This window comes from Pristiophorus japonicus, chromosome 18 (genome assembly GCF_044704955.1).
Source record: "Pristiophorus japonicus isolate sPriJap1 chromosome 18, sPriJap1.hap1, whole genome shotgun sequence".
In the NCBI taxonomy this organism is placed as follows: domain Eukaryota; kingdom Metazoa; phylum Chordata; class Chondrichthyes; family Pristiophoridae; genus Pristiophorus; species Pristiophorus japonicus.
This window is the reverse complement of record NC_091994.1, coordinates 101530042-101551592: the sequence shown is the minus strand read 5'-3', so window position 1 is coordinate 101551592 and position 21551 is coordinate 101530042. Positions and strand designations below refer to the sequence as shown.

General features: G+C 45.6%; 1 protein-coding gene and 1 long non-coding RNA gene across 6 annotated transcripts in view; one reads left to right on the top strand and one right to left on the bottom strand.

Moving 5' to 3' along the window:
• Positions 1 to 798: 798 nt before the first annotated feature.
• LOC139228936 (actin-1-like) lies at positions 799 to 1917 on the top strand. 2 transcript variants are annotated; one of them, XM_070860474.1, is made up of 2 exons: positions 802 to 1403; positions 1590 to 1917. In XM_070860474.1, the coding sequence occupies exons 1-2, from the start codon at positions 802 to 804 to the stop codon at positions 1915 to 1917; spliced, it is 930 nt and encodes a 309-aa protein (XP_070716575.1). The 2 variants fall into 2 exon arrangements, with proteins under 2 accessions (XP_070716576.1, XP_070716575.1); XM_070860475.1 differs by having other exon boundaries at positions 799 to 1917.
• Positions 1918 to 5838: 3921 nt separating this feature from the next.
• Positions 5839 to 21551, bottom strand: part of LOC139229313 (uncharacterized) — a 42728-nt gene continuing 27015 nt past the window's right edge. For all 4 annotated transcript variants that reach the window (XR_011587703.1, XR_011587705.1, XR_011587702.1 and 1 more), the window contains exon 4: positions 5839 to 5993. This is a non-coding gene — a long non-coding RNA (uncharacterized lncRNA). The remainder of the gene's footprint in view (positions 5994 to 21551) is intronic.

Here is a 21551-nt window from a genome sequence, read left to right as displayed (position 1 = left end):
ACAAATATTGTGTGCATTCAGACAAAGAGATTTTAATGTTTTTTTTTACCATTTTCCCCGCTTTGACCCCACTTTCTGATACTCTTATTTTTATACAACCTGTCCCTTCCTGTCACACTCTGGTTATCATTTCCCCCACCGCTACCCTGCTCTATTGCCTTCTCCTTGCTCCTTGACATTTTAAATTTCTGCTCACCTGAACCCTCTGCCGCCCACCGCCCCCCCCCCCCCCCACCCCACCACTATTTAGTTTAAAGCCCTTTCTACAGCCCTAGTTATTCCATTCGCCAGGACAATAGTCCCAGCATAGTTCAAGTGAAGCCCGTCCCAACCGAACAACTTTCTTATGCTACTGTTTCCCAATTGTCCTTTCTCATCAACCAATTAATCACCATTGTCTGTCTTTTATGCTGTATTGCCTACCGTTGCCTAACTTCCATATCCCATTGTTTTCCATTTATCTATTGTTTATGCCCTGTACCTACCTGTTCTGTATAATTCGCTGTTGCTTATCTGTTCTCTGCACTCGGTATAGCTGAATATTTACCTCTATGATTTGCGTTATCTGTGCATTCGCCCCTGTCATCTTGCGTAACAATGTGTCCGCAGGCGGGCGAGTTTCGGACACTCCGAGACAGGTCCTCTTATTGGCGCATAGAGGAAAAGAGCACGGCTGGCCATTGATCCACAGTTGACCTCATCAAAAGAAAACACTCCAACCCCACATCCTTCACTCCAACCTCCCCGGTCAGGTTGAACTGACTCCCCAACGTCGCCACTAGCATTAACGGGATCAAAACCATGGACAACTCCGCTGTGATCATAGACAACGGCTCGGGTATCTGCAAAGCAGGGATAGCCGGGGACAATGCCCCCAGGTCGGTCATTACGTCCATCGTCGGGCGTCCCAAAGCCAAGGCGACTATGCTTGGGGCTGGTCACAAGGAGTACTATATCGGGGAAGAAGCTCAAGCTAAGAGGGGCGTCTTGAGCTTGAAATACCCAATTAAACATGGTATAGTGACCTCCTGGGACGATATGGAAAAGGTCTGGAGACATGTCTACGATTGTGAACTTCGTTTAAAATCACACGAGAGGCCGGTACTGTTGACCGAAGCTCCCCTGAACCCCTTACACAACCGAGAGACCATGACCGAGATGATGTTTGAAAGTTTCAAGGTGCCCGCAATGTACGTGGCTGTCCAGGCTGTCCTAGCTCTGTACGCTTCAGGGCGGACCACTGGCTTGGTCATGGACAGTGGGGATGGCGTGACCCACACCGTCCCCATCTACGAAGGTTACTGTCTCCCACACGCCGTCTACAGGTTCGACCTAGCTGGCAGAGACATCACCCAGTACTTCGTCAGGATCTTGATGGAAGTTGGGTATTCCTTTATCTCCTCTGCAGAGAGGGAGATCGTGAAGGACATCAAGGAGAAACTGTGCTACGTGGCCGTTGATCCACAGTTGGAGATGAGGAAGAAGCGAGAAGACATCCAGAAGGAATATAAGCTACCTGATGGAAATGTCATACAGGTCCAGAGCCAGCTTTTCAGAGCCCCGGAGATACTTTTTTCTCCTGCCTGCGTGGGCTTCGAATGTCCGGGTGTTCACAGGCTGGTCTTCAAGAGCATCTTGAAATGTGACATCGACCTGCGAAAGTGCTTCCATTCAAACGTGCTGCTCTCCGGCGGCTCCACGCTCTTCCCAGGTCTGGATGAAAGGCTGTTGAAGGAGCTGCAGTTGCTGGCTCCTGCTGGAGTGCCGGTGAAAGTAATCGCCCCTCCAGAGAGGAAATACTCGGTTTGGATTGGGGCTTCCATTCTCACGTGCTTGACTTCCTTTCAGGAAATGTGGATTACGGCTTCAGAGTACCTGGAGATGGGGCCGTGTGTGGTTCACAGAAAATGTTTCTAGGAACTCCTGTATGAATAACAACTATCGCTAAAAATAGCAGATACTTTAATCGGCCATGGTCTCTTACTGTTGAATGAAAAATAAACAACTGGAACTAATATTTCTGTGAGTAGCTTTGATTGTGGAGTGTTCTGACCTTATCTCTCTGCTGTTAGATTGTAACAAGACATTCCAAATGCCTCGGTAGAGGTATATATACATATTTATAAGTTATTTAAAAAGCTTATATCCATGTGCACTTCTTGTGCAAAAAACTTAACTTCTTGCTGTTGTGCTTTTGTAATATTTCTGTGTCAACTTTTACCATTATAAATTCATTTATGATGGAAAGTGTCCATGTAAACATGTCAAGCTGTGATTACAGCCTCCCACCAGTGTAGTACTTAATCTTACGTCTTACAGGTCTTCATAGAAACTGCAACCAACTGTAATGCTCTGCTTCCCAAATTGCTTTTTAATTATAAATATCAAATCAAAGTATATTATAAAATAGAGAAAAAAGAGACCATATATATATATATATATTAATCAATATATATTTATACCTTATTCAATCATCCCCTGCTCTCTAACCTCCCTTCACCTGAAGGCTACACTTGGTCTTGATGCTCCATGAGCAACTCAATGGCAGATCAACTAGTTAGGTATTAAAAGATATAGAAAAAGTACATTGTACTTCAAGTTAAATCGTAATGGAAGGACTAGGGAGCACAGATTCAAACTGGCAAAGGCCAAATTTAGGATTGTTATCTGGTAGGGTACTGGAGGCAAAGAAAATCTGAAATAATTTAAGAAACAATTGAATAAAGAAAAATCTTGCATTTATATAGTGTATATAGTGCCTTTCATGACCTCAGGACCTCCCAAAGCGCACCACAGCTAATTAAGTACTTTTGAAGTGTAGTTGCTGTTATAATGTAGGAAACTTGGAGCAGCTCGCGCTGGATGGTGTGCGACGGCTTCGAGGTAGGCGACTGGGTGAAGTCATCAGGACCCAGGTCGCTGTTTGGAGCGTGGGCAGGAGCATCGGTGGGGCCCTGGTAAAGCAGAGGAGCGGGAAGGGATCGCAGCTGAAATTCGGTGGGTGATTGTGGCGGAGGTTCGGCGAATGTTTGGTATGGAAATGCAGTGGAAGATCATGGCAAAGGTGCGGTAAGTGTTTTGTGGTGGAGGAGCGGCGAGAGATCGTGGCGGAAGTGTGGCAAATGAGGGTACGGGGCCCAGAAGAACCGAGGGCCCAGGGGCAGCTCAGGCCAGCCCACACTGCGATATGCATGCGCTCTAGGTCCGTGCAGCAGCAGAGCAGGTCTCCAGTCGTCCTTGTTAACCCTTGCCACTGGATAAAGGCCCAGCTCTGTCAAGCCCGTGTGGTGGCTGATGTGCAATGGTCACATTAACGTTAAAAAAATTCATGCACAGGCATCTTCCACCCCTTCAACTGGAGTTCAGGACTGGAATATCGGGTCCTTCATTGAAACATCTGTGAACTCATGTGGAAGCAAGTCATCCTCATTCGAGGGACCGCCTATGATGATGATGATGATGAAGGTAGGAAACTCGACAACCAATTTGTGCACAAGGTCCCACACTGCAATCCCACACTGCAATTAGATAATGACCAGATAATCTGTCAATAGTGAGAGATTAATATTGGCCAGGACAACTCCTCTTCTTCGAATAGTATCATAGGATCTTTTATGCCAACCTGAGAGAGCAGATGGAATTTAAGTCTCATCCAAAAAATGGCAGCTCCAACAATGCAGCACTCCCTCAGTACTATACTCAAGTGTCATCATTGGTTATGTGCTTAAGCCTCTGTAGTGGGACTTGAACTCAGAGTTGAACCCAGTCCAAGCTGATAAAATGAAAGCCTCCTTTCCCTGCTGGTCACCAAGGTATTAGTGAAATATAAACTGCCCATAATTCAGCATTGATTTCTAATTTGTTGAAAGACGATATAAGGAGGATATTGTCATAACAGAAACATTTATGTTGATGAAGTATGCTTGTGAAGCTGCAGTTGAAGCACTTTGTTAGGGGCAAGCAGAGGGTCTTTTATCCTGTTCTTTGTTTTACCTGACCTTGGGGTTCTTGATGCCAACACTGGGTACCAAAAGTGAAATGTTCTATTCTCCTGCACTGGTCTTTTGTGCATTCCTCCTCCATTTGCTCCGCCATTGACAGCTGTGCTTTCAACCATCTTAGGCCTCATTAAACCCCTCTGTCTTTTCACCTCCTTAAAACCCATGCAAGCTTCCTGTTTTTGTAAAATAGATAATTCTATCTATTGGGATGCAACTCGTTACAGGCAATTGTGAAGTACAGAAAATACTGACTTATTTTAACTCAGGCCTGAATCGGTGGGTGGGAGCCAGGGAAGTGATAAGTTCACAAGCTGAGGCCCGGAGAGATTTTCGTTCCTGGGCCTCATTTACATATGAAAGATACTGCTTATTCAGCAGGCGGAAACAACATTTGGTGGCAGGAAGCCACCACTGGGGACCCGTGGGAACTGTCCCCTACAGAAGGCAAGTGCATTGGAGGGCTCCAGAAACGGAATCCCTATCAAGGGAGGGTGGAAGCTCGGGGCAGAAGTGGCCCAAGGTTTCATGGTGAGTCCACAAAGAAAAAAAAATGTAAAACTTACCTCGATGGATTTCTGTGGTTCTGGCAGGGAAGCCACCACTGCTCCTTCGCTCAGGACTCAGGTTAAAATGGCATCATTGGGGCCCAATCTGTATATTTAAAGAGGACCCTGCTGGATTGGGGCAGGTGCCCTTGCCATCTGCAATTTAAAATTGCAGTTGGCAAGATTGGGGCAGGAAAGGAGTTGGTAAGTTCATTTTAACTGCCCCATCTAATTTCCGCAAGGTGGGGGGAGTTAAAACCAAGGCTTACATGTCTTCCACAATTATAGAGCTCAATCCAAAAGACTTTCACACATTGAGTAGCAGAATTTGTTGAAAGAAAACCACATAGACTGTTACAACTCTGACATTCAAAATGGGTAGCCCCAAAATAACTAGCGATGTTAAAGTATACACACAAATTAATAGGTCAATAAATTTAACATTATGAAAAGGATTGACAAAGCAGATCCAGGCCTATTTTTCACTATGCTAAAGTTAGATGTAAAAAGGAATGTTGAGCAGAATGTTTTTCCACTGAAAGGGTAACAGTCTTGTGATACAGGAAAGGCATCTAGGTGAACAGTTAATTAGGTCATTAGATGCATTTCTGGAGAAAAAAAGGAAATAACTTGCATTTAAATAACACCTTTCATGTCACCAGGATGTCCCAAAGCACTTCATAGCCATGAGGTACTTTGAAGTGTAATCACGGTTGTAATATAAGGAAATGCAGCAGTCAATTTATGCACAGCAAGATCCCACAAACAGCAATGAGATAAATCAGCAGATAATCAGTTTTTGGTGGTGTCGGTTGAGGGATAAATATTGTCCAGAACACCGGAAGAACAGCCTGCTCTTCCAATAGTACCATGGGATCCTTTAGGTCCATCTGAGGGCAGATGGAACCTTAATTACTGCCTCTTTCAAAAGATGGCACCTCCATCAGTACTGCACTGAAGTGTCAGCCTTGATTAGGATAGGATGAAAAGGAGGTAGGAGAAGTTTATCTCTAAAAAGAGATGGCCTAATAACCTTTTCCTATTCTATGGTTCTTAAAGTGGCACTTTCAAACATGGGCTGTAATAAATATCTGAGAAGAAAGGCAAGTGCATTGATATGTTTCTCAAGAACAAATTGTTTGTGAGAAGGCTTGAAAATCTAAGTGGCCTTTACTCATTCACTGCTTTATATTTGTGATAATCACACATCACCTTGTGGGATTTTTTGACTGTTTTAACAATCCTCATTTCTTTTGCATAGTTTATTTGATAAGAAATAAGTCCAGGCGGAATTAGTCTCTGAGGAATAAGCTTTATTTATATCCATGACCATAGATATCTGTAATAGTGTTGGATCATCTGGAAGAAGGATTTAGATAATTCCAATGAAGATGAGGTCTGGGATGAGATTTGGCTGCTTGCACACAAGGTCTCCATTGGTAACAACCTAAGAGAGATACAGTTTCAAATATTACTTTGATTCCACTGCACATCAATTGTCAAGAATATATTTTCTCAAATCCCAGTAACTATGATAAATGCATTACTAATCTCACAATGTAATATGCTTCTGTTCCGGGTCAGCTAATTTCAGATCAAATCTATGCAAAGTCATGCAGAATATTACTAATATTTGTATCTTAAGGGGATAGAGCTTCCACTAGGTTAATACAATTTGCCCAAAATCAACCAAACCAGCATAAGAGATGGAGGAATTTCAAGTGCAAGTTACGTTTGGTGCAAATCGAGTTTCCACAATCTTTTATGCTGGTTTAAAAAATATCAAGCTGGAAGACAGCCCTGCCCACAAAACTGACCACGCCCCAGATCAAGTTAATGAGCATGCTGCGTTTCTGACAATTGCGCCTGTTTGCAACCCTTCGATGAGGCTATTAAGATTGGGCGCTTTTTTAGGCGCTAAAGCACCAGTAGGCACATTTTAAACATTTTTAAATATTAAAAGGTATTTAATTTATTAAGGGACTGACTAGCGTACACCAATGAAACTATTAAATAGTTCTGTATAGTTTTTTTAAGTCATTTTCAATTATTTAAAATCAGGTCATTCACAGGTGGTGGACTCGACAGTATTATTAAAAATGCTTAGTTTTTGTGATTAAACCCAATTTTAGCTGTATTGATAAAACTGCTCAAGTTACCACTCTTAAATACATCAAGGAATATTTTTAATGCAAGGGGAAAAAAATAAACAATTACATTCTAAAACAATGCCCGATTGCAATTGTTCATGGAAGATAACGGGCTGGATTTTCAGTTATCTATAGCCTCCGTTAATGGCCAGAGGGGGTGTTAATGCGAACATTAGAGCTTAGCAACTGGATGCACAACTTTTATCGCCCTGACGGAGTATTTATTCGAGGCTCACCGGGGGCGCAAACTGCCAGCACCTGGTTTCTGACGATCACTCCAATCATGACATATTCCTGGTGTAACGCGCATGCTTGCGCCCTGGTCGCTAAATTCGGTGTATGAGCCTCATTGAGCGCCCACCAATAACAATGTCTGGCAACAGGCTTTCAGAGTCATTAACTGATGGCTACTTAAAGGGATGAGGAAGCACTTCCCTCGGCGGTCACAGTCAGTGCAACATTTACACAGAGCATGGTGCATGAGCCTCCGAGTTTGCAGCGGCAGACAGACATAACAGTACAGGTTGAAAACAAGTGATTTTGAAAACTTTAATGGGTGCATTACTATGTCGTACCTTTAAGACTTGGCTTTTCCCAGGATCTGATTTGGAGTTCCGCGCATGTGCAATGGGCCCACAAAATGTACTAACCAAACATTTGTTATCGTCCCCCAGAGCTCTGGTGTGCAATGGCTGATTTATCGCCCCTGTCAGCTCTTCGACCAATTCTGATGAATTTCTGGGTGGGAGGCACAAATTTTTTCAAGCCGCTAAAAGTACCGCTCCACCTGGATTAACGCCACAACAGAGGCGTGATCGAATTTTTCCCCCTTTACGTTTGTGATTATGCAAATAAGTTTGAGTGGAAAATTGAACCATAGCTTCACTTCAGAAAATCAGTGCAATTTGTGGCCAGATTATGCGCAAAGTGGAGACTCTATCGCATATCTTTTCTTTCAATCCTTCTGTTAGATCTGTAGGTCAGAAAGTTGGTGGACATCTTGCCCACACACACATTTTTCATTCAATACTTTATATTCTTTATAGGGATGTACTACCACATAATATTCTTCAGGTGGGAAAGAAATTAACACTGGAGTAACAGTCAAACGTCACTGTGGGATATTATGTTAGAATTTATTCCATGAAGTCATATGCCCTGTATTGGCAAACAATGTTTTTTATTCTCTTAGTTAGTCTTACACACTGGGTGCAACAAAGAGCTCAGGTTCTTGATTGCACCTTAGTATCTGATGTGTCCAGCCCTCTCCTTGCATTTATTTAATTAAACCCACATAAAAGACACCTTTGTAAGTCTCTTTATGTCCAGAACTGGTGCTAGTTATCACCTTGCTTTATTATCTAATGACCTGCTGACAGAGGATCAATTTACTGTGTCAATTTTAAAGTAGGAAATTCCTACAGTTTTATTCTTCCAATTTTCTGTCCCCTCTCCTGAAGGTGTTTACTCTTGCTGAAGTACGTTTCCATGGACACTGCCTGCGGTGCAGTACCTTCTCTTACCAAATTGGCCTGCTCCACTCAGGGCAAAAGCATCTTAAAACAGGTGTTAGGCCCCTCATTAACAAATGCAAGGGTCCTAACACCCGTTTTAGACAACCGCCAAAGACGCCTAAAAAAATCACCCAACCCAATATGGGATCAGACGTATGTCAAACATCTTTGGAGTGCAGGACATAGCACTGTGAAATTGGACCAATTTATACCTAATTGTTACATAGAGTTACATAGTCTACAACACAGGAACAGATAATTTGGCCCAACTGGTCTATGCTGGCTTTTTATGCTCCACACAAGTTTCTCCCACCCCACTTCATCTAACCCAATATCCTTCTATTCCTTTCTCTCTCATGTGCTTGTCTAGCTTCCCCATAAATGCATCTATGCTATTCGCCTCAACTATTCCTTGTGGTAGCGCGTTCCACATTCTTACCACTCTTTGTGTGATGATGTTTCTTCTGAATTCCCTATTGACAATCTTATACTTATGACCTCTACTTTTGAACTTCCCCACAAATGGGAACATTTTCTCTATGTCTTCCCTATCAAACCCTCTAATAATCTTAAAGACCTCTATCAGGTCATCGCTCAACATTCTCTTTTCAAGAGAAAAGAACCCCAGCCTGTTCAGCCTTCTCTGGTACATATAATCCTCTCAGTTCTGCTATCATCATTGTTTATTGCTTGGCTCTGAGAATCTGTATCAATGTAGCTACTAACTTTATATGTATTATCCGTACTAATTTCAAATGTAATAACTCTTTCTAAAATGGCTGCTCATAGTTATCGCTGACTCTTCAGATCTCACTATAGGGGAGAACAATGAGTAACTTGTTTTTGTGAATCAACCTTGAGGAACCGTCTGATAATAATGGGAATGTAGCAACAGATGTAGGGGCCAAACTGTAGGAATACCCAGAGAAGCAGAACTGTGCATTCCTTGCCTGCAAAACAAAGATAAGTTGGAGATGACTTAATCTTCACTCATGATTAGGGACATTGCTTACTTCACTGTGTAAATGACTAATTTAGCTTGTATCTATGCCACGGTAGTTGATGTGATAGGACAATGAAAAGGGGTTGTACCGATCATGAACTGTATAATTGTCTTGTTTTTGTAATGATTTTTGCTTGCTCTGGTGGATTCTACATACTCATGGAGTCGGTGCTCCTTTATCAGAGCAAGACTTCATCGATGAAGCCTGAATATAGTTAGTCTGAACTAAACTTTAAAGTGTTCGAGTCAGTGTATTCGCTGAAACAGATTGAGGGAAAAGAATCCGTATCAACATTTGGGATCTCAACGGACGACCGCCAGGAAGTTGCGAACTAAGAGCCGGACTAGCCTCGGACAAGACGGGAGGAAAATGGCCACCAGAGTAAGTACCTTTTAAATACCACCTCGGTTTCCTCCAGTCCAAAAGTCCGAAGAAAGTTTTGCTGCTCGCTGGTTCTCAGGTAGCATCTGAACGAGATCCAGGTCAATCTGGCGAATACCTTTTAAACTTAGGAAATAAGTGTCCAAGTCAGGTACGACGTCGACCTTGTATATCACTTGGCCCATCTTGGCGCTGATTGGACTTAAACGGACTAACCGGGATATGATTACCGCAGGGCGACGCGAGAGGGATTGTGTAAAGTTAACTTGTACTTATGCCAGGTATGGTGTCGACCTTGTATGTCACTTGGCCCGCCTAGGCTCTGGATAAGATAAACTACCTTTTTACCACGGGGCGACGCGAGAATGGGCAATCACTTAGACAGTACTATGGATGCGGGCAGCCCGCTACAGAAGTTATGCGAAGATTTCCCTGAGAAGTCTGAGCAATTTAGACAGTTATCTGGAGCCTTGAACAAATTATTAGGAGATGATCAATGGCCCCTAGGAGGCACTATGAGTGTAGAGGTGGCAAAAAGGGCACAGGAATTATTTTTGAAAAAGGGACGAAGAAAAAGGGATAAAAGCTTAATTGTCCCATGGAGACAATATTGTCAAAAACTAAAAGATGAATCACTTCTGTCAAGTTGGCAGGAAAATGCCACTAAGTTAGGATTCTCATTAATAGAAGGAGGACATGTTAAACCCCTAGATGTATTAAAGAAAGAGTGCACGCACGAAAAACGTACCAAGAGCTCCACTCGGACCTCTGAAAAGGGTATTGATAGACTACATAGTCAGATGGTTGGCCTTGCATTGACTGAGACGGACGATGAGATAGAAGAGTGGCCGCTCACGCGATGTCCCACTGCTCCGGTGCCCCACGGTCCCGTTGAACCTCCATCGTATAATCGAATATACCCGGCCATTCCGACGGCTACAGGCAATGTTCCACCAGCCGTAAATCCCCAAGCCTTAGATCACGTTCTGCCCTCAGCTCTACCATCACCCTCGCCGCCACCGGTGCCTGTTGATACACCATCAAACGTAACACTAGTGGGTCCCCAGACGGTTCCTACAGTCTTCCCTCTGTCAGCTGCACACCCTGTATTAGTATCAGTCTCGACTACCTCGCCCGGACTTGTCCCTGTCCCCCAACAACCCTTTACGCTGGCAGGTCTCCAACCTAGCGTTTCGACTCCCGCCGCGCCCTTTGTTAATTTAGGTCCGACCTTGCAGTCAGATCCTACCTGGACTCCTCTGACTTTTGTGGACCCAGTCGCTACACGGACCAGGTCGCAAATAAACAGAAGGATAAGAAGTCCCTCACTCCGGCCGCTAGGGAGACGCCGAAACATGGAGCTAGATGAAAACCATCGCTACAGTTGCGCGCCTTCCAGGGCTCAGCCCGTCACCCCGATTCTGAGAGCTCAAGTGACTCCGACTTGGGCTCCCTTTCCCTATCAGACTCGGATCTGAGTCTGACACTGATTGTGCCAACCAACAAAAAAGGCCCCTATGACAGTTCCCGGAAAGAGACATGCCGAACCCTGATCCTGCCGCTGCTGTCGCTAACCCGACGACTCAAGTATACATGCCTTGGAAGCCCAACGAGATTATGGCCATATTGACCGGAATGCCGGACCAGAAAAGGGAACCTGTCAAGTTCGTGGACTTTCTCCGCAGCACGATAGCCATCTATAACGCCGATTCTAGGGATCTATGGTCCCTTGTCCATCAAACCCTGAGCCCGATTAAGCATGCCCGGTTCCTGACTCATTTAAATGTTGCCGACCATGCAGCCTTACAAGCGCAGCATAACAATGACGGAGCCCGTCAAGGAGCCATTTTCGCTGTGCTGGATACTACCCTTCAGGAGCCTACTAGCATGGCAAATGTTTTAGAGACAAAGCCTAAGCGAGATGAGAATGCAGATGAATTCCTGGAAAGATTTGTTGAAATTTATGGAGGCCAGTCGGGAGATAAGGCCTTCCGGGCAGGATGAAATTCACCTCAATTCTGCGCTATTCTGCTCCAGTGCTTGCCTCATTCGATCGCTCACGCCATCCGGCCCAATAATATGAATTGGGCAGATAATAGTAAGGCCCAAATGGAAAGAGCAGTGAAGTATTATTGGCAAGAAAGAAAGGGAGAAGGAGGTAATGCGCCCCCAACTAGAGTCAAAACCGAATTTGTAACTAAGAAGGAGGAGTTCCCCCAGGTTGCAGGACCAAAACCCAACCCTACAGGATACCTGATGGAGCCTCAGTATTGTGTGCCGGGCTGGGTGGATAATCAGGGCTGTGGCTATATTGAACATCCAAATGGTCCAAATTACGGACCGCCCGATTGTCCCCGACCAGGCATGGCAAAGGGAGGCAGACTGAATCAGGGAGCATGCTTTAATTGTGGACAAGAGGGACATTGCAGCAGAGAGTGTCTCTCCCGCCGACCAGAAAGAAGACAACAGGGAGGGATATGAGGATGGCAAGGGGGAAGAGGACGGGGATCCTACACTAACTTCTTCCAGACAAACCCTTTCGCCCAACCGCAACCCCAACATCAGTATTGACTACGTAGCTTGATTGTACAGGGACCCTCATCGGACGAGGAGCCGATGATATCATTAAAGATTAAAAATGAGTGGCAACCCTTTCTAATAGATACAGGAGCCTCCATGTCCTCTGTACAGTTGAAGCTTAAACTCCCTACCTCTAGCGAGACTCAGGGACTGTCGGGGTTCCTGGGACAAGTCTCTACATTCCCTGTGTCTGAACCAGTTAAAGTAGTTTACAAGGAAGAATCTGTGGATCATCGATTTGTCATTACAACCAATCTGGACTGTAACTTGATGGCTAGGGACCTTCTCTGTAAATTCCAGCTCCATCTAGAATGCGGAGACGAAGGTATTATTGTAAGACCTGGGACTTTCAAACGGCAATGTTACACCACTCGGACTCCTCAATGGTGGTCCCTAGACTTGCCTCAAGCGCCTTATCATGTGACCTTGGCATACGACCCTAGTGGTACTAACCAGAAACTCCAAGACTTTTAACGGGATCACGAGGGGGAGAAATGGGAGATCCAGCCGCGAGCCACAGTGACTGGTCCGGAGGGCAAAGCAGATTTCGTTGAGATGTATATGACCCTGTGGAGACAGCCTCTGACCGTAGCACCGCATGTCACTCGTGAAGTATTACCTCCCCACCATGCTAAAGATTTAGGAATCATGGTACGTCAAGCGATAGACGAGGCCGACCCTACTAGTCCAGACTTGCAGATTGTGGGACATGGCCGGATGGTCCAGTTTCACAGGAACCCCAAGAAGGTCCTGACACTACACCACCATACCAGCACCAATGTACCTGACTATGTGGACCTCCACGTGTGGGCGAAATACTCCACCCAAGTGGGTTATACTCCTATCGACCCAATCGAGATCCTAGTACAGGGTGATGTGGATTTGTCCTCCATTCGTCAGTACCCACTGAAACCACAGGCAATACCGAGTATTCATAAATTGATCAAGGGCCTCGTGGAACAGGGGATTTTGGTTCAATGTCACTCCCCGTGTAATACACCGATTTTGGCAGTCCCTAAGCCAGGCAAACCAAACCAGTTCCGCCTGGTCCAGGACCTTTGAGCCATTAATGCCATCGTCCAGCCCCTACACGCCCTGGTTCCCAACCCAGCACAAATACTGTCGTTGATCCCGGCAAACGCCAAGGTCTTTGCAATGGTGGACCTTCAACACGCCTTCTTTGCCTTGCCATTGGCCCAGACGAGTCCGTATCTCTTTGCCTTTACCTCCCAAGGACAGCAGTACACATGAACCAGGCTACCTCAAGGATTCATTCACTCTCCAACACTATTTTCAAGATGTCTGCAGGAGCAACTACAGTCTCTGACTCTGACTAAAGGATCTACCTTGATCCAATATGTGGACGATTTATTGGTAGCTAGCGCAGACGAACCAAGCAATCGGGAGGATTCCAACCAGTTGCTGAATCACTTGTCCTCCCTGGGATACATAGTCTCCCCATCGAAGGTCAAGATTGGCCAGTCCCAAGTTAAATTTCTTGGGATTATTCTGTCAGGGACCATCGAGCCCTGGAGGCTAGCCGAGTTGAACCCATCTGCCAATTTCCGGTCCCTCGTACCGCCAAACAGATGCAACAATGGTTGGGAATGATCAATTACTGTAGATCCTGGATACCTAACGTTGCCCTGATGACTAAACACCTCACCCCCTACACCACTAAGGAAGGCATATTTGAAATAGAAGCCGCAGACATCCAAACCTTTAAGGAATTAAAGACGGCTCTGCTACAGGCCCCAGCCTTGGGCCGACCTTTATATGACCGGCCATTCCAGCTGTATTGTACAATCCTGAAAGACTGTGCTACCGCTGTCCTAACTCAGAAACATGAGATAAGCATCGGCCTGTTGCCTACTATTCTTCCAAAATAGACCCTGTTGCTTTGGGACACCCTGTGTGTACCCAAATTTTGACTGCTATATATAACAGTCTCCAATCCGCTGCCAACCTGACCCTCCAGCAAGATATTGTTGTGTATACCTCTCGCTCTGTGGCCGCACTTCTGGGCCAACTACAGACCCAGCATCTTACTATGGCCAGACAAAGTCGATATGAGATTTACCTATTAACATTTAGGCACTGCACGGCTATTAATCCAGCCTGTTTCCTTACCGAACCACCCCAAGCCGAAGAGCAACCAAGCCACGACTGCCTGTCATTGATCCAAGGGAGTACCTCTGTTAGGGAAGATTTAGTTGATGCACCAATGGAGGACCCCGACTGTATTATGTATGTTGACGGAAGCTCTTCCATTGACCCGGAGGGTGGGCGAATTTCGGGATATGCTATAGTAAACCAGGAGAATCGGGTCCTAGAATCTGCCGCCTTTGAGACTGCCTATTCCGCCCAACAGGCTGAAGTGTTCGCCCTCACTCGAGCCTGTATTCTAGCAAAGGACCTCAAGGTCAATATCGATACCGACTGTAGGTATGCCTTTGGGGTAGCCCATGACTTTGAGCAACTGTGGAAAAATAGGGGATTCCTGACCTCAAACGGAAACGAGATATCCCATAGGCAACTAGTATCAGACTTGTTGCAGGCCCTCATGCTCCCCAAGCATATTGCCGTGGTTAAATGCACTGCCCACACTACCGGAAAGTCCCCGGTTGATATAGGGAACCGCTGTGCTGACGAAGAGGCCAAGCAGGCCTCTCGCGGACAACAGATGGTGGCGCCTAAAATGATGAGTCAGACTAAAAACCCTGCAAAGGATAAGTCAGCCTCGGAAAAATCAATGCCAACCATCCAAGATGTCATTAAAGCACAGGAGGACGCTCCTGAAAAAGATAAACTATTGTGGAAAGATTATGCATGTACTTATGACAATGTTTTTAAACTCTGGACCACTCCCGCGGAACAGACTTGCATGTCTGACGAGTTGGCCCTATGGGTTATTGAATGTATGCACTTTGCTACTCATTGTGGAGCAAGGACAACAAGTGACACGCTTTTGGCCACTTGGTGGCACCCTAGACTCCAGGCGCTGGCCCAGAATATCAGTAGTCGCTGCCTTGTTTGCCAACAGCATAATCCGGGGAAAGGAGTCCCTGTGATTGGGGTAGGACGCCCCTACCAGAAGGTCCCTTTGAGACCTTGCAGTTGGACTACATTGAGTTGCAAAAGGTTCAGTGTTACAAATATGTTTTAGTAATAGTAGATGTGTTTAGCAAATGGATCGAGGCTTACCCTACTCTGGATAATAAGGCTCAAACTGTTGTTAAGGTGTTAATGAGGGAAATTGTTCCTAGATATGGTATCCCAGCTTGACTGAGTTCCGATAATGGCCCTCACTTTATTGGCCAAGTTAACAAGGAATTCTGTTCCCAGATGCGCATTAACCAGCAGCTGCATTGTGCCTACCGACCCCAAGCTGCGGGACTAGTTGAGCGTGCTAATCAAACTCTTAAAACCAAGCTTGCGAAACTGGTAGCGTCAACCGGACTCAATTGGCTCAAACTCCTTCCCATAGCCCTATTCCAGATCCGAACTACCCCCGCGGTAATGCTAGACTGACCCCCGCTGAGGTCATTTATGGTAGGCCCCTTAGGACCCCATGGAATCAGAATGTCCCCTCCACTGTCCAATTCCACCATATGACTGAGGAAATGACTATCTATATTCTTGCCTTGACTCAGGCTCTGCGAATAGCCCACAACCAGGTCCGAGATGCTCACCTCGACCTCCCAGTCTTACCTGAATCGTCTCTCGTGGCACCAGGAAAGTATGTCCTGATTAAGAAATGGATTCGGAAGGGATTGGAGCCTCGATGGGAGGGGCCTTTCCAGGTGCTACTCATTACCCCCCACTGCCGCCAAGGTCGAAGGAAGAAGCGCCTGGGTTCACCTGCATCACTCTGAATAAGGACCTTCTTCGAGGCATTCCGATTGGCAGAGTGAATCCCGAGGAAGATAGTTTGGATCCCCGCCCGGCATGATAGACGAGCATTTGTACTGACAATAGACTAAAGAGGAAAAAAAAAATCGAACTCTTGAACTCAGCAAAATGTTCGGACTAATTATCCTTGTGGGTCTGACCCTACCCCTCTGCAATGTGGAGCTACATGTGAATACGTTCTTGTACATGGCATATAGTTACGCCAAGGAAGCTAACATCTCTAGCTGTTGGATATGTGCACATGTACCCACTCACTCAAAAGGGGAAATCCCTTGAGACCGGTTCCTCTCAGTGATTCCGAAATGGCAGAGTGGTTCTTCTGCCAGAACCGCACAACCAAGGATAGGACCAATAGTCTAGGGGTGGGCGTAAGCTCCCCAAAGGCTGAATGGCACTCGGCAGGGTATGGGTTAAACACCTTTCTGGAGTGGTACCAGCCCCTGTATAATCAGACCTTGAATCCCCCATTCCTGGTCCTTACTAACACTTCGGGGGTAGGAAGGCCCCAGGGATCAGTGTGCTGAATCAAAAATCAGACCGGAGGGCAGGGAATGGGAAATAGTATGTGTAACCAAAACGTAAATATGACCAAAGGGAGCGTGCAGAGCTTTCTGAAATTCACAAACAAAACCAATCTGGGCCAGAACTTCAACCAGGGATGGGTAACGATAGGGGGTGACCGCCATTCCCCATACAATGGTACCTATTTTATATGCGGCCATAAAGCCTACCCCTGGCTCCCACAGAATTGGGTGGGATCCTGCTACTTGGGATATGTGGTACCATATATCCATCACTTGCCCTCGCTAGCAGACCATCACCATTACCGACCCAAACGAGCGATAACGGAAACCGAGCGATTCTTTGCTATCCTATTCCCTGGGTATGGCACAGCTAGGGCAATCAAGGAAACAAGACTAGTTGCCTCCATTCTGGAAAAAGTGGCCAACGACACCGCTGAGGCCATGAGTGAACTTAACGCTGAAATGGTAGCCATCCGTAGAGTGGCCCTGCAAAATAGAATGGCTCTAGACTATTTGTTAGCTGAAAAAGGGGGGACATGTGCCCTGATAGGATCTGAGTGCTGCACCTATATCCCTGACAACTCTGAGGAAATAAATGACTTGGTGGGGTACATCCGAAAGGAAGTTGAGAAATTAAAGAAAACGGATTATTGGAGCCAATGGGGTTTTGGTGGCTGGTACGATTGTGGGGTCAACATGGCAACGTACCTAGGCATTGGAATCCTTTGTATCTTTATATGTTTAACCCTTATGTAAAATGTCTCCTCGCCAAAATGGGAGACTCCCTTAATAACATAGGCACCCCGCAGATGATGTTTCTGACCAAGGGGAATGGAGACTCTACTGGAAATAAGGATTATGATCGCGTGGAGCAAGAATGTGAAAGATTAAATGCCATACTCCTGGATTAAGCTACTGAGTTATCATAAAATGATAAAAGGGGGGAATGAGAATCTGTATCAATGTAGCTACAAACTTTATATGTATTATCCGTACTAATTTCAAATGTATTAACTCTTTTTAAAATGGCCACTCATGGTTATCGCCGACTCTTCAGATCTCACTATAGGGGAGAACAATGAGTAACTTGTTTTTGTGAAACAGCCTTGAGGAACCGTCTGATAATAATGGGAATGTAGCAACAGATGTAGGGGCCAAACTGTAGGAATACCCAGAGAAGCAGAACTGTGCATTCCTTGCCTGCAAAACAAAGATAAGCTGGAGATGACTTAATCGTCACTCATGATTAGGGACATTGCTTACTTCACTGTGTAAATGACTAATTTAGCTTGTATCTATGCCACGGTAGTTGATGTGATAGGACAATGAAAAGGGGTTGTACCGATCATGAACTGTATAATTGTCTTGTTTTTGTAATGATTTTTGCTTGCACTGGTGGATTCTACATACTCATGGAGTCGGTGCCCCTTTATCAGAGCAAGACTTCATCGATGAAGCCTGAATATAGTTATTCTGAACTAAACTTTAAAGTGTTCGAGTCAGTGTATTCGCTGAAACAGATTGAGGGGAAAGAATCCGTATCAACAGTCCAACCTAATGTAGATAGATCTGAATGCTGAGAATTTGTCTTAATTTTGGATTTTTTTCTTCATCTGCTTCAAAAACAAAAGCATAATCATATAAAGCAAAGTTAATTCATTGTCGCTACGCATTTGCATTTCACATACTGCAGCTCCTATGCGCTCTGTGCTGCTGCAGTAATGATGTCATCTGCTGCCTTTCTGGGGCCAGGGATTGCAGTGGGAACTTGGTAAACCAATGTTCAATAATGGTCAAGTTAATATATAAAACTCCTCTACTTCTCTGGATTAGTTGGTGAGTTGAGAATGAGGATGAGAATCCTGGATCATTGCAGCTTAAATTATTTAGCTCTTTTTTTTCTTCTGAAGGTGTTGCCCTATGCACGTTCCAGATATTCTCAATCTGCATTTTGGCTCAGCTGTTTCAGGACCTCAAAAAGCAAATTACCACCTTTCCCATGACAAAATGGTGGCCAAGATGACACCTGAGATAACTCCAACTCCCCAAAGTAGAAGGTGAACTGAGTCTCCCAGACTTTGTGTTACTACTTGGCAACGCAATACTAGGACACCACTGCCTAGAACAGGCCTCACCCCAAAGACTCTGTCTTCACATGGAGGCAAGTGGCACCCGATCACTCCTATCTCATAAATAATCAATGGGTGCACAAAGCATGCAATTGTACACCTGACCATGGCCATCTGGAGGGAGGCCTGTACCATTACCAAAGGTTGACTTTCTGCCACCATGGCAAAGCAAAAACCTACTGGAGGATTTCTCTAACTTCAAGGTGTGGCATGAGATGGACATCATTGGTTGGACAAACTGATCCAGCAGAGCTGGAACATAGCTTTCTAGCAACTGGCTGACAAATTTCATATTACCCAAAAATCCTACTTTGCCAACTCTGAGGCTACCATTTCATCCACTGTGATCTGTAAAATCCAATTCAAACCAACCCCATTTGAGGTGACTCTCTACAACACAGAGTCAGTCCATGGGTGAACCTCAGTCCTTTACTCGCCTCTGCATCTGACAGCACAAAGAAAACTATATGGTTTCTGGGAATGTAATGTTAGACATCTGCTCTCGGGAAGACAGGAAAGAGATACTGAGACTGGTTCTCATGTACCTCTATATGTAGCAGAGTGACAAAAGGATAACTCAGAATCTTCAGAAGGAATGACAGGCCTGACCAACCCTCTGACCCCGAGCTATGCATACTGTATCTGCTACCAGCAGGGCAAGGAATCCAAACCACTTGTAGGTTTGCACAGATCTCACTTCTGGCAACAAGTAGATGTATCCCATGTTGTGGTTCAATTCAGCATCCCCTACAACAAACATGTGAGACATCAGCCATTTGAGGTGAATAATGTACAAGTTATGCATTGCGCTGGAGAAACACTAGAATCTTTTCTGTGGGCCAGTCTCGCACCCACCCAAGCCCCCAAAATTTGACTAACCCCAAGGCTACCAACTGAGGAGACAATATCCAGATTGCCAACAGGGATCTGTTATTTTTGAAGCCTATTGCAGCACCTCATACTGCATCGTGCAAGCCTCTAGCACCTCATGACCAGAGAGGACTTCAGCCCTGTCACCAAGCACCCCTTGTCCTAAAGTATATATAATAATAATAGTCAGTTTTCATCTGTCCTGGGGTGGGGGTGTAACCGGGTTCTGTGAGCACGTGGTCTGGACTGAGTGACAGTTGCATCGACCGTGCTCGCAAACAATCAGGGCGGGGAGCAATGGTGCGGCAGTGGATGCGGCGGGGCCAATGGGCGCGGGCACAGGAGGGCGGGGCCTCCCTGGGCATTGCTGCGAATCCGAGAGGAGCATATGGCGGAGTGGTGAGAGAGAGAGAGAGTGAGGGGGAGGGAGAGAGGGAGGGAGGGAGGTGGGAGAGAGGGTGGGAGGGGGAAGGGAGAGGGAGGGGAGAGAGAGAGGGGGAGGGTGGGAAAGAGGGGGAGGGAGAGGGGAACGGGTTGGAGAGAGGGAGGCAGAGCATGGGAGGGAGGGACTGAGGAAGAGTGTAGGAGGGAGAGATAGGATGGGAGGGAAAGAGAGGGTGGGAGGGAGAGGGGGTGAGGGGGGGAGGGTGGGAGGGAGAGCGGGAGAGGAGGGAGGGGGAGAGAGGCAGGGAGAGAGAGAGGGAAATAGGGAAGGCGAGAGAGAGGGGAGGGAGGGAGGACATCTGCATTGATTCTATAGACGAAGATGACAACAGTCTAAACAAGTACTGTTGCAATAAAGATATTAATTTGACCACAAATGTTTTGCGGTTCTCTGCTTGTATAACTGTAAAACTATGTATGGCTGCCATTGCATTTACTTGCAAATATTGTGAAATGTGCACTCTAAGACTATTGTCCTAAGTGTGCAGTACTTGTATAAAACCAAATGATGTGCTTATTTAAGAAACATAGAATCAAAGAATGGTTACAGCACAGAAGGAGACCATTCGGCCTGTTGAGCCTGTGCCGGCTCTCTGCAAAAGCACTTCAACTTCGTTAAGGACAGTTCTCTCTTCTAATTTCACATGATGCTGTCTGTGATTCACTATAATAACTGGTTAGGTAATGGTGGATTGAGTTAACGCACCCCTGCATAAGCTAGATAGAATGTTAATATAGTGGGGCCTTCATATCATCCAATTTTGTCAGCCACAATTCTGAGGCTATGACATTTCAAAACCAAAATGGAAAAGAAGTATTATAAGAAAAGGAAACAAGAGAATAAGAAAATAGGTGCAGGAGTAGGCCATTCGGCCCTTCAAGCCTGCACCACCATTCAATAAGATCATGGCTGATCATTTACCTCAGTACCCCTTGTCTCCATACCCCTTGATCCCTTTAGCCGTAAGGGCCATATCTAGCTCCTTCTTGAATATATCCAACGAACTGGCATCAACAACTCTCTGCGGCAGGGAATTCCACAGGTTATCAACTCTCTGAGTGAAGAAGTTTCTCCTCATCTCAGTCCTAAATGGCCTACCCCGTATCCTAAGACTGTGTCCCCTGCTTCTGGACTTCCCCAACATCAGGAACATTCTTCCCACATCTAACCTGTCCCATCCCATCAGAATCTTCTACGCTTCTATGAGATCCCCTCTCATCCTTCTAAACTCCAGTGTATAAAGTCCCAGTTGATCCAGTCTCTCCTCATATGTCAGTCCAGCCATCCCTGGATTCAGTCTGGTGAACCTTCGCTGCACTCCCTCAATAGTAAGAACGTCCTTCCTCAGATTAGGAGACCAAAACTGAACACAATATTCCAGGTGAGGCTTCACCAAGGCCCTGTACAATTGCAGTAAGACCTCCCTGCTCCTATACTCAAATCTCCTAGCTATGAAGGCCAACATGCCACTTGCCTTCTTCACCACCTGCTGAACC

Excerpts from the sequence above, each read along its gene's own strand:
- LOC139228936 (XM_070860475.1), top strand. The coding sequence starts at position 802 with ATGGACAACTCCGCTGTGATCATAGACAACGGCTCGGGTATCTGCAAA.